The 15,546-nt window shown below is 43.3% G+C and overlaps 1 protein-coding gene across 4 annotated transcripts in view; it reads left to right on the forward strand.

The window, feature by feature from the left end:
* The window catches only part of USP46 (ubiquitin specific peptidase 46), an 84,609-nt gene that overhangs the window by 45,667 nt on the left and 23,396 nt on the right, over positions 1 to 15,546 (forward strand). For 3 of the 4 annotated variants that reach the window (XM_029587743.1, XM_029587759.1, XM_029587767.1), the window contains exons 4-6: positions 1,251 to 1,474; positions 7,173 to 7,249; positions 11,396 to 11,479. In XM_029587743.1, the coding sequence (XP_029443603.1) occupies positions 1,251 to 1,474; positions 7,173 to 7,249; positions 11,396 to 11,479 (385 nt within the window). The remainder of the gene's footprint in view (positions 1 to 1,250; positions 1,475 to 7,172; positions 7,250 to 11,395; positions 11,480 to 15,546) is intronic. The other variant, XM_029587749.1, reaches the window with a different exon arrangement.

The following is a 15,546-nucleotide window of genomic DNA, read 5'->3' on the forward strand; positions in this document are numbered from 1 at the left end:
AGCTGGGATTCTGATTCTGATGAGCATTAGGGATGTGAATCGTTTTTTGACGATTTAAAATATCGTCCGATATATTTTAAATCATCAAAAAATCGTTAGGGCCACGATACAATACCAATTCCCCCGATTTATCGTTAAAAAATCGTAAATCGGGGGAAGGGGGAGGGCAGGAAAACCGGCACACTAAAACCCCCTAAAACCCACCCCCGACCCTTTAAATTAAATCCCCCACCCTCCCGAACCCCCCCCCCCCAATGCTTTAAATTACCTGGGGATCCGGCGGTGGTCCAGAACGGCGGCGGTCCGGAACGGCCCCCTCAATAGAATCGTGATGTCTTCAGCCGGCGCCATTTTTCAAAATGGCCGCCGCAATATGGCGGCGGCCATAGACAAAAACGATTCGACGCAGGAGGTCATTCCGGACCCCCGCTGGACTTTTGGCAAGTCTTGTGGGGGTCAGGAGGCCCCCCCAAGCTGGCCAAAATTTTCCTGGGAGTCCAGCGGGGTTCCGGGAGCGATTTCTTGCCGCGAATCGTTTTCGTACGGAAAATGGCGCCGGCAGGAGATCGACTGCAGGAGGTCGTTCAGCGGGGGTTCCGGACCGCCGCTGAACGACCTCCTGCAGTCAATCTCCTGCCGGCGCCATTTTCCGTACGAAAACGATTCGCGGCAAGAAATCGCTCCCGGAACCCCGCTGGACTCCCAGGAAAATTTTGGCCAGCTTGGGGGGGCCTCCTGACCCCCACAAGACTTGCCAAAAGTCCAGCGGGGGTCCGGAATGACCTCCTGCGTCGAATCGTTTTTGTCTATGGCCGCCGCCATATTGCGCGGCCATTTAGAAAAATGGCACCGGCTGAAGACAACACGATTCTATTGAGGGGGCCGTTCCGGACCGCCGCCGTTCTAGACCACCGCCGGATCCCCAGGTAATTTAAAGCATTTGGGGGGGGGGTTCGGGAGGGTGGGGGATTTAATTTAAAGGGTCGGGGTGGGTTTTAGGGGGGTTTAGTGTGCCGGCTCACGATTTTAACCATTTTTCACGATAGTTTACACACCCAAACGGCAACAATACGATTCCCTCCCCCTCCCAGCCGAAATCGATCGTTAAGACGATCGAGGACACGATTCACATCTCTAATGAGCATGCCTGGAGTAAATATAGAGTAGCTGTAACACTTCCATTTATTCATAAATAGATCCCTAACTCTGCAGGTGGGAAGCATCATGGTATTTCTCTTTTCATTTTACAGATCTCTTTGACAACTACATGCAGCAAGACGCACATGAGTTTTTAAACTACCTGCTGAACACCGTGGCGGACATCCTGCAGGAGGAGAAGAAGCAGGAAAAGCAGAATGGGAAGCCAAAAAATGGGAATGGAATGGTGGAGACTCACAAAGCGGAGCTCACCTGGGTGCACGAAGTCTTTCAGGGAACGCTGACCAATGAAACGAGGTGCTTGAACTGTGAAACCGTAAGCATTGGACTGTTTGTTCTACATCCCATTCACGACATTCGAGCTGCATTCCATTCAGAACAAAGCCTGATTGTTGGCAGTGGCCTGGAGGAATATCAAAATTCATGCAGACACTAGTCTGCATGAACTGCTGTGATGTATAAGCAGTTGCTGGTGCTGAAAAGGCCCAGGGATGATGCATCTGTGCAGATACCTAGGAACTTGTGCTCAGATTGGGGTCCTTTTAAATGATGCAGAGAGTCCACTTTCTGTTTGCTGCCTTTGAAAACCATTCTGGATCTTAGAAGGCAAGCTATTTTTCTTTTCTTATCCAACCTCTAGCCTTACTCATACCATTTCGTCATGAAATGTCCTAACTTAGCAGAAGGCATGCACACTGCTTTCTGAATTTTGTTACCTTTACCTGTTGAATTCCAGTTCTATTTTGTTCTGCACTTTTTTTTTTTTTTTTTTGCAAACAGCCTAATACAGAATTACAATTCAAGAAACATAACAACATTGACTATTTACTGCTCGATGATTTTTGCAACCAAGGAGTCACAAAAAACCCCTAGTCAAATATGATATAAAACTGAGTGATAGGATGAGCTATGCATTAATATAAGAATTTTATGGAAACCAATAGGTTTAATAGGGTAAAGATTTCTCACTCCCCAATATTCTCTAATTTTGAATCAATATGGGGGCAATTTGACTAGCCCATGCACTTACCGTGTGTGTAGTTTCCCTTGAAAAACCTCCTACAAGTTACTCGCATGAGAAGCACGTGTGATCATGTGCACCTGCTAGCGCTGCAGGTGGGCTGACCGGGAGCAAAACAACAATCACATAGCTGCAAATAGCAAATGTATGCAGTTTACACCTCCTGACGAAGCACACCCCTGGAATACCCTTTTTCACTGCAACTAAAAGTAAGCACCTTATGAAGGCCGTCGTGTTATTTTAGTTGCTCTAAGGGGGGTAACTTGCAGCCAGGGCAATCTATTCGAGTAAATACAGTGTCAGTGCTTCACTGTTATGAACGCGACTTCCGACAGATGTAGGGACCGAATAAATAATGCAACTATTACAGCCCCTATTGTTCAACATTGTATTGATAACCAGCATACATATGAACAATTGAAATGGACAATCATTGATAGTATCATGGACAACTGTGGAGGGCAATCCGTGTTAAACCACCGAGAACAGTCATGGATATTTAAGTTACATACAGAACAACCAACAGGGTTAAATGACCAATTAGATTGGTTTTCTCTGATTTAGGAACAGCTGATAGGTCGACTCAGTATCCAAGAGGTGGGTTTAAAAACCACAGGAAACAGGATATAGTATAAACGCCGCCGGGAATGGTAGAGAAAAACGGAGGTTCTATGGAGCACCGGAGAATTTAAACATCATTTCTACAAAGAAAATTACTTATTAAGGAATGAACAGACCCTGAGGAAGACAGCAACTAGCAAATGTCGAAACTTGCGCAAGTCCTTGCGCAAGTCGGGAGTAAAAGAGACATTCTTTAAAGCTAAGTAATGTGTGGTTGGTCCCGGGACGGCTTGAAAAAAGAAAAAAATTAAAAAAGTGCTAGTCACAGAAAGAAAGAAGATATTTTAACAATGGAAAATAAAAATTTGTAAAGAAAAATGGGGTTAACAGTCTGTAACCCAGCTTAGCATCTAACACAAAAATTAAAAATAAATAATTGGAGGCGGAAGGTGTGTTGATGATTAAAAGAAAAACATTGACACCTGGATGGTGTTATACAATATATGAAACCATCTCCTGCTCTCCTAAAAAATTTTTGTAAGTAATAAATTTACTTGGAAGTAAGGAATCATTATTAAGATTCGTTGCTAAGCAGGCATATAGAATGTTCCCAGACCACGCCCCTTTTGAAATCAAGTGAAATGTTTGCGCAGCAGGGGATATGCGCACATCTGGGTGGCTTTTAAAATTCAGTGGGCACGCAACCCAGCTTGTGCGGACATCTCCCGATTTTGGTGTGGGCCGGGCTTTTAAAATTCACCTTTGTTAGCCTGGTATTAATGCTGGAGTTATTCAGAGATGTTGCTTAGAAAGATAAGGACCATAGAGCCCATTTAGTTCACCCAAATTACTTCCTCTTCCAATGTTGTAAACCAGAGGGTACATAGTTCAAGTGCTGTAAACAGATCTGGTTTTCAGGATATCCACAACCAATATGCACGACATATATGTACATACCATGGAGGCAGTGCATGGAAACATGTATCATGCATATTCATATGGATATCCTAAAAACCACAAATTAATGCTGTCAACCCCAATACTAACCAATAACTGTTAATTTTCAAAAATACTTTTTAATTTAAAATAAAGTTTCAAAAAATTGTTTTTCTTTTTAAAACCACGTGACCTCATCCTCGTAGGTACAGTTAGACTCTATTTTAGCAAAAGCTGGAACTGTGTCTTAACTTTATTTTTAATTCTTTGTCACACCTGTGGTTCTGTTTTTTTTCTTTTTTCAAAACCTTAATATGCAAGCCGTGTACCGTTTTGAAAGAAGCTAAATATGAAAGCATTCCCCTGAGGCAGAAGCAGTGCTTCGAAACACGGCCAGTGCTGGGACGTTTGGGACATTATGATATAATCCATAAGGGGTAATTTGGAACGCTTGAAGGAGTCTATATGATCAACACATTAAGATGAGTTCATTTCAAATCATGTTTTCTAAGAGACTGTGAGGGATCACATGTTGTGTTGTAAAACCTCTGGAAGTACAGCAGGGGTTGACAAGCCTCATGGCATGGAAGCCTTTCTGAATGCCAACACTGCAGTCGTTTTCAAATCTCAGGAGCCGGCTGCGTTAATATCACATGCACAAGCTTAGCTAGTTTTGAAAATGACCACAGTGCCGGCATGCATGGAAGGCAGATGTGCGTCAGTGTGGCTATGTTTTGTCAGGTGAGAGCAAGATCCGGACCCTTGAAAACATGGCTGGTTTTTAATCGGGGGGGATAGGGAACACCTTCAGAATGCACATGGCAACATCTCCTTTAGAGATGTTACAGGAAATTTTGCACATTCCCAAAAAGCTTTCCAACCCCTGGTCTAGAACATCCTAATTACAGAAAAAGGTTTTTTTCCTGTGTATTCTTCATGCCTCTGAGGAATTTGAATACCTCTAGCATATCCCTCCTCTTCCTCCTCTCCTCTCCTTTTAAGTTATTGCATATTTAGAGGTTGGTATTCAAAAAACTAGCCCAGTTATCTTTGAGAGTTAGCCAGATAAATGTTCAGGGTTTAAATTACCCCGACCTACTGAGCAGATAAGTCTTGTGCAGGCAACTTATTAAACACGCAAAATGTATGCACATAAAAAAGGGCTGGTCAGGAGGCATTCCCAGGACACAGGAAAACTTTAGCTGATGTGTACAAGCTAAAGTTACGAGGGAAAGTCTGGTTGGAAAAATACCACTTCTAAAGTTATCTGGATAAAGTTATGCGGGTAACGTTATCCGAGTATATCCAGCGGCAGACGTCTCCGGGTAAATCCCGCTAAATATCCAGATAAAGCCACAGTTGTATCTTTGCCCGGATAACTTACCTGCTCGCCGGCTTTCTGAATATTAACCTCTTATGTCCTTAAGTCTTGTTTCATAAAGAATTTGGTGCAGACCTCGCAGCATTTTGTTTCTAGTGCTTCCTCTGAACTGCCTCCAGGCTGACTCTATCCTTTTGCAGGTTGTTTTATATGAACATCCCAGACCACACAGGCCATGCTCCTCAGATCTTGTCTTCACAAATGTAGAAAGGGACCTTTGTGGTGTCAAAGGCTTAGGGGCAGATTTTTAAAGGGGTATGCGCATAAGATATGTGCGTAACCCCCGAAGAGCTGCTCCTTTCACTCCCTGTGCGCACCAAGCCTATGTTGCATAGGCTCGTCGGCGCGTGCGAGCCCTGGGACACACGTAAGTCCCGGGGCTTTCCTGGGGGGCGTGTCGGGGGCGTGTCGCGGCCGGTGCGTAATCGGGCGTTCCGGGGGCGGTGGGCGTGGTTCCGGCATAGGGGCGTTCCGGGGGCATGGACGCGGCCTCCGGACCAGCCCCCGGACTGGAACATGGCGCGCATGTGCGCGCAAGTTACGCCTGTCTCGGCAGGCATAACTTTTGAAATAAAGGTAGGGGGGAGAATAAGTTAGGGCCGGGGGGCGGGTTAGTTAGGGGAAGGAAAGGGAAGGTGGGGGTCGCCAGAAAGAAAGTTCCCTCTGAGGTCGCTCTGATTTCGGAGTGGCCTTGGAGAGAACGGAGGCAGGCTGCGCGGCTCGGCACGCACAGGCTGCCGATTTTGCGCTGCCTTATGCGCGCCGATCCCAGATTTTAAAAGATACGCGCGGCTACGCGCGTATCTTTTAAAAATCGGCGTACGTTTGTTTGCGTCGGTTGCGCGTACTTTTTAAAAATCTGCCCCTTAGGGTGAGATACACCCCTTAGGTAAGATACGTGCACAACCCCCGAAAATCTACCCCTGCGCGTGCCTAGCCTATCTTGCATAGGCTCGGCGGCGCGCGCAAGCCCCGGGATACGCGTATGTCCTGAGGCTTCGAAAAATGGGTGGTCCGTGGCGAGGCCGCGGCACAAGGGCGTGTCCTGGGGTGTAACTGCGGTCCTTGGGCGGTCCGGGGGTGTGGCCAAGTGCCCCGACACAGCGGCCTGTGTCTGGGCCTGGCCAGCCAGCGCGCGCAAGTTACGCCTGCCTCAGGCAGGCGTAACTTTCTCAACAAAGGTAGGGGGGGGATTTGGTTAGGGCTGGGGGGTGGGTTAGGTAGGGGAAGGGAAGGGAAGGTGGAGGGGGCCGGAAAAAAAGTTCCCTCCGAGGCCGCTCTGATTTTGGAGTGGCCTCGGAGGGAACAGAGGCAGGCTGTTTGGCTCGGCGCGCGCAGGTTGCACAATTGTGCACCCCCTTGCACGAGCCGACCCTGGATTTTATAACATGTGCATGGCAGCGCGCGCATTTTATAAAATTGGGCGTAGATTTGTTCGCTCCTGGTTGCGCGAACAAATCTACGCCCGCGCATATGTTTTAAAATCTGCCCCTTAGAGTATAGGAGAGCACCATGGGATCAATTCTGTGCAGGACCAACTAAAGGCATCACAACCTGCAATGAATTTGCTTTTCTTTGGAGCCAACGTGACTACAAAACTCTGCACTACAAAGTTTTAATGGAGAAAAATAACCACTAATTTCAACTTTTAGCTATAACTCACAGTTCTGTTAGTCGTATTAGTGGTTCTGGAGAAAACCTAATTCGTTTTAAGTTATGATACTTTTATTGGACCAATATAAGATTTGTCCAGAGATGACAATATACTTGAATTTTTAAGACCACATGGTCCCTTCTTCAGATTACAGGAGAAAGGGCCTTTGTGATCTTGAATGCTTATGAATGATATCATCTCTGGATAATTCTGATGTTGGTCCAAAAAAAGTATCGCAACATACAAAACATTTATTTTTTTATTTATATCATAATATGTTGTTGTATATTTTAAAATATAATTTAAAAAACTAATCATTTTGTATTGTTTTTCATCCAATTACACTAGGATTAGCCTATTAAAACCACTTGCATTTGAAATATCACAGAACATGAGAAAATATTTTGCAGTACTGTTTTTTTTGTTTTTTTTATCTCCAAAACTTTTTCTTTTTGCTATAGGTAAGTAGCAAAGATGAAGATTTTCTTGACCTTTCTGTTGATGTGGAACAGAATACATCAATTACCCACTGTCTAAGGTAAATAGTGAGTGTTACACTTTCATAGTAACAAATTAAATTAAACTATATCTGCTGGCTAGTCAGGTTGCTAGACTTAGGTGTATTTGCAGAAAACAGGAAAAGGCTCAGCCAATCTGAAAGTAGCTAACTCATAAAAATACAGCCCTGTCTTTTGGGCTGGTGCAAATGATGTGGCCACACTGGCCCTGAGGTTATCGCATTGCACAGTCGTAGTATACCTCGGAAGAGCTGGCTCCTGCACAGGAGCAGACAGAGGAGGGGGATAGGTGTGGATATGTGAGGCCTTTCTCTCTCCCTCCAGTTCTAGCAATCGACTGTTCCATCCCTCCCCCCAATGGTCCTCTCTTCTTGGACCTCCCCAGCCATCCTTTCCTCTCTGGCCCTCTCCAGTCCTTCACTGACGGATGCTTACCCTACCCATTGCCAGTCCTCAGGGTCTTTCATTTTCCAGCCCTGAGCCCAGGTCGGCAGATGGAGAGCACAGCTGCTTAGCCATCACCTGTCACCCCCCTAGGGTGCTTTTGTAATCTCATGGTTTAAATCACAAGATCTAAGGGGCCCTGCATGATTCAAACTGCAAGCTAGAACGGTGCAGTAGAGATGGAAAAGATGCAGATTGGAAGCCCCACTCTTCTCTTGTCATCTGGAGAAGGTGGGGGTCTGGGAATAAAGGAGAGGACCTGAAACCAGGAAAGGGGAAAGAGGGAAGAAGAAGACCATGGTTGAGGGGGAGGGAGGGGGAAGCGGAAAGGAGAAGGCTTGTGGATTGGGGGGGGTTGTCAGAGAAGGAGTAAAAGGAGACCGGGGATTGTGGAGAGAGGATGAGATGATCCGGGATTGGGGAAGGCAGACAACCCATGTCTCCCCTGATCTTCTGGGGACTGTCATGCTGTCTGCTCCCCTTCTACTTCCCAGATATCCAGCCAGATCTCCTAGTATGGTGGCGGTGTTACATATCATATATTATTGCAGAGCTTACTTTGGCACAGCTTTAAAAGGGCCCCACTGTGGCACTCTGTCTAAGGCTACCAAAATCTTAAATCTGGCCTTGCATGGTGGGGCCATGGACTTTCAATCACAAGCAGTTTGTGATCTCTTAGCAGAGTAATACAGGATAAAGGAGTCATGGCAAGAAACGTGACCACAGCATCCGGAATTAATATATGTTGGCATCATAAACCTCCTGCACATTCAGGAAAAGATAGTGCTTGTGGTTGCGCACCTTGTTTCCCTTTCACTGGGTGGTGTCATTACCACATGGCTACAACTCATTGCCACAAAATTATTATCATAGAGAGTCAATATAGTAATCCAGAAAACAACTGGAAACAATGAGGGAAACAAAAAAAATTATATATATATATATATATATATATATATATATAGAAAAAAGCCTAAGTGACGGTGTCAGCAAGCCTGACGTTGTGATTTCTAAAAAAGAACCCAACTGGTCTTCTAATCATTCACCATCACTTTCAAAAGGAAAAATTTTATTATCGCAAAAATATTTTTTATCATATATTTTTTAGTCTTTTTATAAAAATCAACTCTAATCCATAAGAGAAGTATAGCCAGCAGTCTTTGTAAGATGATAAATGCAGCCCATTGCTATAACAAGAGTCCTTGCCTAAAAACATTAGACAAAAGTACATTTAATAGAATGTTGTAGACAGAAAAAAGGAAAAATCACTTATCTTAAACACCGGAGGCTACCGTTTCAAAATGGACACAGCATCTCTACTGTCTTCTTCATCGGGAAGAGGAAACGAGGCTGACGTGAACGTCTCATTAAATGCCCAATGGTATGATGTCACATGATGATGTCACTAAAATGCAAATTATGTATCAGCTGGTATAGCCAAAATCAATAGGAAAACACAACAGTATTATTAGAGATTCTTCATCTTAAAAAAGCATGTAAGTCAAGATCTGCATTGAGACCCTTAGGGCTGACAGTGCCCAGTCTGTAGATTTTATTTATTTTTTTATTTAACTTCTTTTACTATACCGATACTCAAGACCAGGTCTTATCGTACCGGTTTACAATAGAACAGAGGGGAAACCAATTAACATCTAGGTAGAAAGTAAAGTTACATTAAACAGGGAGCGTAAAACATGGGAGATGGAAGACAGGACAGATTTTAAACTATAACAACTGGAGAGTGATATATATAATTAACAAAAACAATATGTTAGTGATACATAAACAGCGATTTATCCTAGGCGATTATTAACATGGTATGTCCAGTGGGAGAAGGAGAGGAGGGGAGGTGAGTAGTGGGGGAGAGGGAAATGATGAGGGGGGAGGGATTAGGGAGAGGTGGAAGGGTGAGAGTCAGTGATGGTTGAAGATGTTCCTTCAACGGTAGGCTTCTGTGAACAGATCCAACGTTGTTCAGATTTTAGAAGCTGTAGTTTGCGATCACCACCACGCCAGTGTTCAGGTATGTGGTCAATTGCATAGAAGGATAGGTCCTCAAACTGGTGTTCACAGGAAATGCAATGTGCTACCAGCGGTTCATCAACTTGGGAGTTCTTAATATTGGATCGATGTTCGATCATTTGGGTCTTCAACAGGCATTTGGTCTTTCCAATATATAATAGATCACAACAGCAACGGATCAAGTAAATGACCATCGTAGACAGACAAGATGTTATGTATTTTAGAAAGATTGTATAACCTGTGTTCAGAACAATTTTATCATCGAAACTGCACATACAGAACAGTTATTACAGGGTTGATGAGACCCCCTTATGTCATTGTCCTCAACTGAAGAGTTAGAAAAATCGGAGTGGACCAACAATTTCTTTAAATTGGACGCTCGGGAAAAAGTAATTCATGGAGGAGACTGAATGTGGGCAGATAGCAAGAAGACTAGGACTTAACTCTGGTATTGACAGTGTGCTCTTTTATCTTAAGGAGACCCCAAGTTGCTTCAAATGCTCTAAAATGTTATGTTTACAACACTCTGTTCTATGAGATGAAAAATAGAAAAAAGTCAATTAATAATTCTGTCTAATTGGGTATTTACTGCCATCTGTATCTGTGGTAATACAGCTAGAGAACCAACAACTAGAAAATATCCAGCTATTCAAAATGAATGCTTAAGAAGTCTAAAGTTTCTATTAAAGAATGATCCTACCTTCATTTTATGCTTCCTTTCCAGCAATGTAGAATATCGATGATCCATAGTTGGTTAGGTTAAAAGGTGCCCGAGCTCCATTGAGCCCAACCATTTTGTAATTGTCTAAATGCTCTATGGATGTTGTTCAAATAAAGGTGAACAAAAAACTGTACATCGGGGGATCAATATTCAGCCACTGAGTGGCTAGTTAAGTTAGCTGGATAGACATGTCCGGCTAACTTAACCGAGATATTCAGCATTGCTAAATATATCCAGCTAAGTTAAAGTTAGCCAGATATGTCTATCCAGCTAGCTTTAGACCTGCCTTAACTTAACCGGCTAACTCCTCTCCTCCCAGGAATGCCTACTTCCTACCCCAGGAACGTTATTGACTTATCCAGCTAGAATTTAACCAGATAAGTCTTTTAAGTATGCAGCTAAGCCATTTAGACATAACTTTCCTGTAATCTGTCTAAATGGCTTTTTTTTTTTTTTTTTTTTATTTATGATTTTTGGCATTCCATTGAACAGTAAAAGCACACATAACATTAGCAAGAATATAGATATCACTGTACAGGAAATACCAGAACAGTACATGTTACATAAAATAAATGCATACAGTTGGATTGCAAGATGTCTAAATGGCTTTTGATTATCTACCCCCAGGGTTTCAGTAAACAGAGATAAAAGCTGCAAACTGAGAGAACTTAAATGAGGAGAATTAGCCTGATATTGGCAGTGCATTGTTTCTCCAAAGGATTTGATTTTTGTTGTTCAGGTGCATACATTTTCCCTAAAGCCAGCGGTTTTAGTATTGCACATTTTAACTTTGGAGCTTTTATAACAACCTTCAGTAGTAAAATTTCAGATTGGCAACCAATTAGTTCCATCTGTTAACTCTGTTTCAAATGCGCTTACTGATAGAAAAAGGCAGGACAGGAACATGAAAGCCTGTATGTTAAGAGCCTGGCAGGAAGAATCTCCCTCCAGGAATTCATGTTTAAATATTTCCTCACAGGGACTTCAGCAACACCGAGACACTGTGTAGTGAGCAGAAGTACTACTGTGAAACCTGTTGCAGCAAACAAGAGGCACAGAAGAGGTGAGTAGAACCCTGTGTGCAGGAAAATCTCTGCAGGGCCACCAAAATACAGTAGGGTCGGTATAATCCTGGTACGTCATAGCCCTGGGAAGTGTTCTCTCACTTTGTATCTTCAAAAAAGCATGGTGGTTCTATCTAACAGGGCTGGGTTGCAGTGATGTGCAAAAGCCACAGACCAACTCCACTGAGTGCTGCCACAGAATATAATTAATTAGTCACTTTGGGCTTGGCACTCTGTCAAACTCTGCCTATATTTATGCATACGGAGATACATATTCTTACCCTCCATTGCCTCAGGTACAAAAACTTAGATTGTAAGCCCTCTGGGGATAGAGAAATACCTACAGTACCTGAATGTAAACCGGTGTGATATCTCAATTGAGATCGAATGTCAGTATATAAAAATAAATAAATAAATAAATAGTCAGTAAGCTGGCAAGCAGACAAGTTATCCAGCTGAATAATTTGTCCCTGGTATTCAGCGGGATAAATATACTGCTGAATATGCCTGATTAAAGCTATCCGGCTAACTTTAAACTTAACAGGCCAGATTTTGAATATGCCTGGTTAGGTTGGACATTAACTGGCCTCGTGTGGCCGGATAACTTTCCAAGTAATCATATATTCTTCAAAGATACCCAGTTAAGTGGCACTTAAATACATTTTTTAAAAATGCCTTGCGGGCTTGAAGCCAAATTCCCAACCCTTCCCCAATTTATAATATCTGACCCTACTGGGCTAAGTAGCTTCCCCCCAAATCTCCACCGAAAAATTTTAAAACATACATCGCAGGGTTGCAGAGAGACTCCCATCCCCCTTTCTCCATTCTTGATTTTTTTAAAAAACCCTTTCCCACTCCCCACCCTTTACCCACCTGCACTCTCAGGGTCTCCCACCCACTCAGGAACCCCTCCATGCCCCATTCTTACAGATCTGCCAGGAAGAAGGCATCCTGTACCCACCCCCGTGCTTCCAGTGCTGCTCTGGCAGGAGAAGGGCTGAAAGCGTGAGCTGCCCCCACAGATTATTCTTCCAGGGTTTCTCTCGTCAGGGCAGTGCTGGAAGCAGTAGGAAGGGGTAAGAGATTCTTCCTTTCCGGCAGGAATTTTCAGAGTTGAGGGGGGGGGGGAGGCGGGGGTAGTTTGTATTCATGGCCCGCGAGCGTGCTTTCTCTGTTACAGGCCCTATCCTACGGAACGCAATACCGCAAACTCTCAGACCCTTAAGCAACATGAAGGAACTTAAAAAAGCATTAAAACACTACCTTTTTAAGCAAACCTTTCCAGACCTATGCGAGACGTAACTTGTACACTTCCTTTCATCTAGTCCTTGATCTATTCTGTTTTATTTTCATATCTGCTGATTTTAGATTTTTTTTAATTTTAAGACTATTCCTCTATTCTTTTGTTATTTATTATTTTAATGTTTGTTTTCAAATTAACTATGAATGTAGTAACCCGCCCCGAACTTTGAAGGACATGGGCAATAAATACTGTTAAATAAATAAATAAATAGATAAATAAATAAATAGATAGATATTCCTGAGGCTCCAGGTAGATAGAGGGTGGGGAGAGGGGCAGGAGGGAGCCTTTAAAAAAACAGGGAAGGAGAGGCTGAAGGGGCCGATCTGCAACCCTGCAATACATTTTTTAAAGTGTTTGGTGGGGGTTGGGGAAGAAGGGGCTACTCAGCCCAGCAGGGAAGGGGAGTGGGAATCAGGCTGCAGTCCCGCAAAGCACTTTTAAAAAAAAATGATTTAACAGTGCCACTTAACCGGATATTTTTGAAGGTATACATGTAAGTGGAAGGTTATCTGGCCCGAACCAAGGAAGAGCAGTGATCACAGTTTGTTTAGATATGACAGCAGCTTTCGATATTATTGTCCACCAGTTGTTATCAGCACTGTCAGAAATTGGTATACGCCACACTACTTTAAATTAGTTTAAATTAATGGTTTCCAAATCTGTCCTGGAGGACCCCCCAGTCAGTCAGGTTTTCAGGATATCCACAATGAATATGCATGAGATACATTTGTGGCTAAAATTACATCTGCTGTTAACGCTGGATGTCAAACCCGGGAGGAAGTAAGGCTATATTCTGCCAGCCTGGCTGGGAGATGTGCATGCATGAGACCCAAAATGTGAAGATGAGGTAAGACTGAAAGAGAGAGGTGCATGCGGAAAGTGTGGCAATCTCTGCCCCTCCCCCTCAGATGTCACTGTCCCTGTTTAGAACACATTATCAAGGAGCCATCCATCCCTCTCAGTCCCTCCCACATGATGGGTCTGGATTGGATGTCTGAACACTGTTTAGCCCAGCCATTTTAGAACACCATGGGATCAGTTTGAGGAAGCCTTGGAACTGTAAGGATGTTTAAGTTTTACACGCTGGTGAGGCCTCCCAGCTTCACCCAGGTGATACCTCACTGTGCACTCCCTGCCAGAGGGTCCGTCTCCTATTAATTTACAGAAGAGAGAGATTTTTATGCCTGATACCTTTTTTAGGGCTCTCACCAGGGAACCAAAGACCAGTGATGGATCCTATTGCGAGAGACAGTGAAGTCAGAAAATGTATCCAGTATAAACTTTAAGAAGTATCTTTTGGATCTGAGCAGTGTGGGGAGGGTTTTGGATCCCCCCCTCCCCACTGGGATTACAGTGCTGAGAACGAGCCTGATCCTGTCTGATGTTTCCTCACGAGAAGTCCCCCTGAAATAACTACTAAGGAAGAAAGAACAAGATCATTTGGATTTCCACCCAAGGGACCAGGACAAGGAGATGGAGCAAAGTAGGACTTTTTGCTGTGAAGTTGGGGACCCCTCCAATAGGATTCCCAGATAGCCACTGGGTGAGCTTTGCACGAGTAATAACTACCATGGGACTCTACGCAGATGCCTGAATAAAAGGACACTTAAGAACATAAAGCTTGACATACTGGGTCAGACCAAGGATCCATCAAGCCCAATATTGTGTTTCCAACAGTGGCCCAGCCAGGTTACAAATACCTGGCAGGATCTCAAGGGGTAGATAGATTTCAAGCTGCTTATCCCAAGAATAAGCATTGGATTTCTGCAACTCTCCCTTAATAACTGTTAATTGACTTTTCCTCCAGGAACTTGTCCAAACCTTTTTTAAATGCAGTTATACTAATAGCTTTGACCACATCCTCTGGCAATGAATTCCAGAGCTTAATCATGCATTGAGCAAAAAATATTTTCTCTTATTAGTTTTAAATGTATTACCCAGTAACTTCATTGTGTATCCCCTGGTCTTTGTACTTTTTGAAAGAGTGAAAAACTGATTAACATTTACTCGTTCAATTCCACTCATTATTTTATAGGCCTCTATCATATCTCCCCTCAGCCATCTCTTCTCAAAGCTGAAGAGTCCTAACCTCTTTAGCATTTCTTTATAGGGGAATTGTTCCATCCCCTTTATCATCTTGGTTGCCCTTCCCTGTACTTTTTCTAATTCTGCTATATTTTTCTTGAGATGTGGTGATAAGAACTGAACACCCTACTCAAGATGAGGTCGTACCATGAAGCGAGACAAAGGCATTATGATATTCTCTGTTTTATTCTCCATTCCTTTCCTAATAATCCCAAGCATTCTATTTGCTTTCTTGGCCACTGCTTCACACTGAGCAGATTTCAACGTCTTTTCAATAATGACACCTAGATCCTTTTCCTGAGTGGCGACTCTTAATGTGGAACCTTGCATTTTGTAGCTATAATTTGGGTTACTCTTCCCTAAGTGCATCACTTTGCACTTGTCTACATTAAATTTCATTTGCCATTTGTATGCCCAGTCTCCCAGTTTTGCAATGTCCTCTTGCAATTTCTCACAATCCTCTTGTGATTTGACAACTTTGAATAACTTTGTGTCATTGGAAAATTTGATCACCTCACTTGTAGTTCCCATTTCCAGTTATTTATAAATATATTAAAAAGCATCGGTCCCAGAACAGATCCTTTGGCTCTCCACTATTCACATTTTTCCATTGGGAAAATTTACCATATAGCCCTAATCTGTTTTCTATCTTTTAACCAGTTGGCAATCCACAATAGG

This window comes from Rhinatrema bivittatum, chromosome 1 (genome assembly GCF_901001135.1).
Source record: "Rhinatrema bivittatum chromosome 1, aRhiBiv1.1, whole genome shotgun sequence".
Taxonomy (NCBI): Eukaryota; Metazoa; Chordata; class Amphibia; order Gymnophiona; family Rhinatrematidae; genus Rhinatrema; species Rhinatrema bivittatum.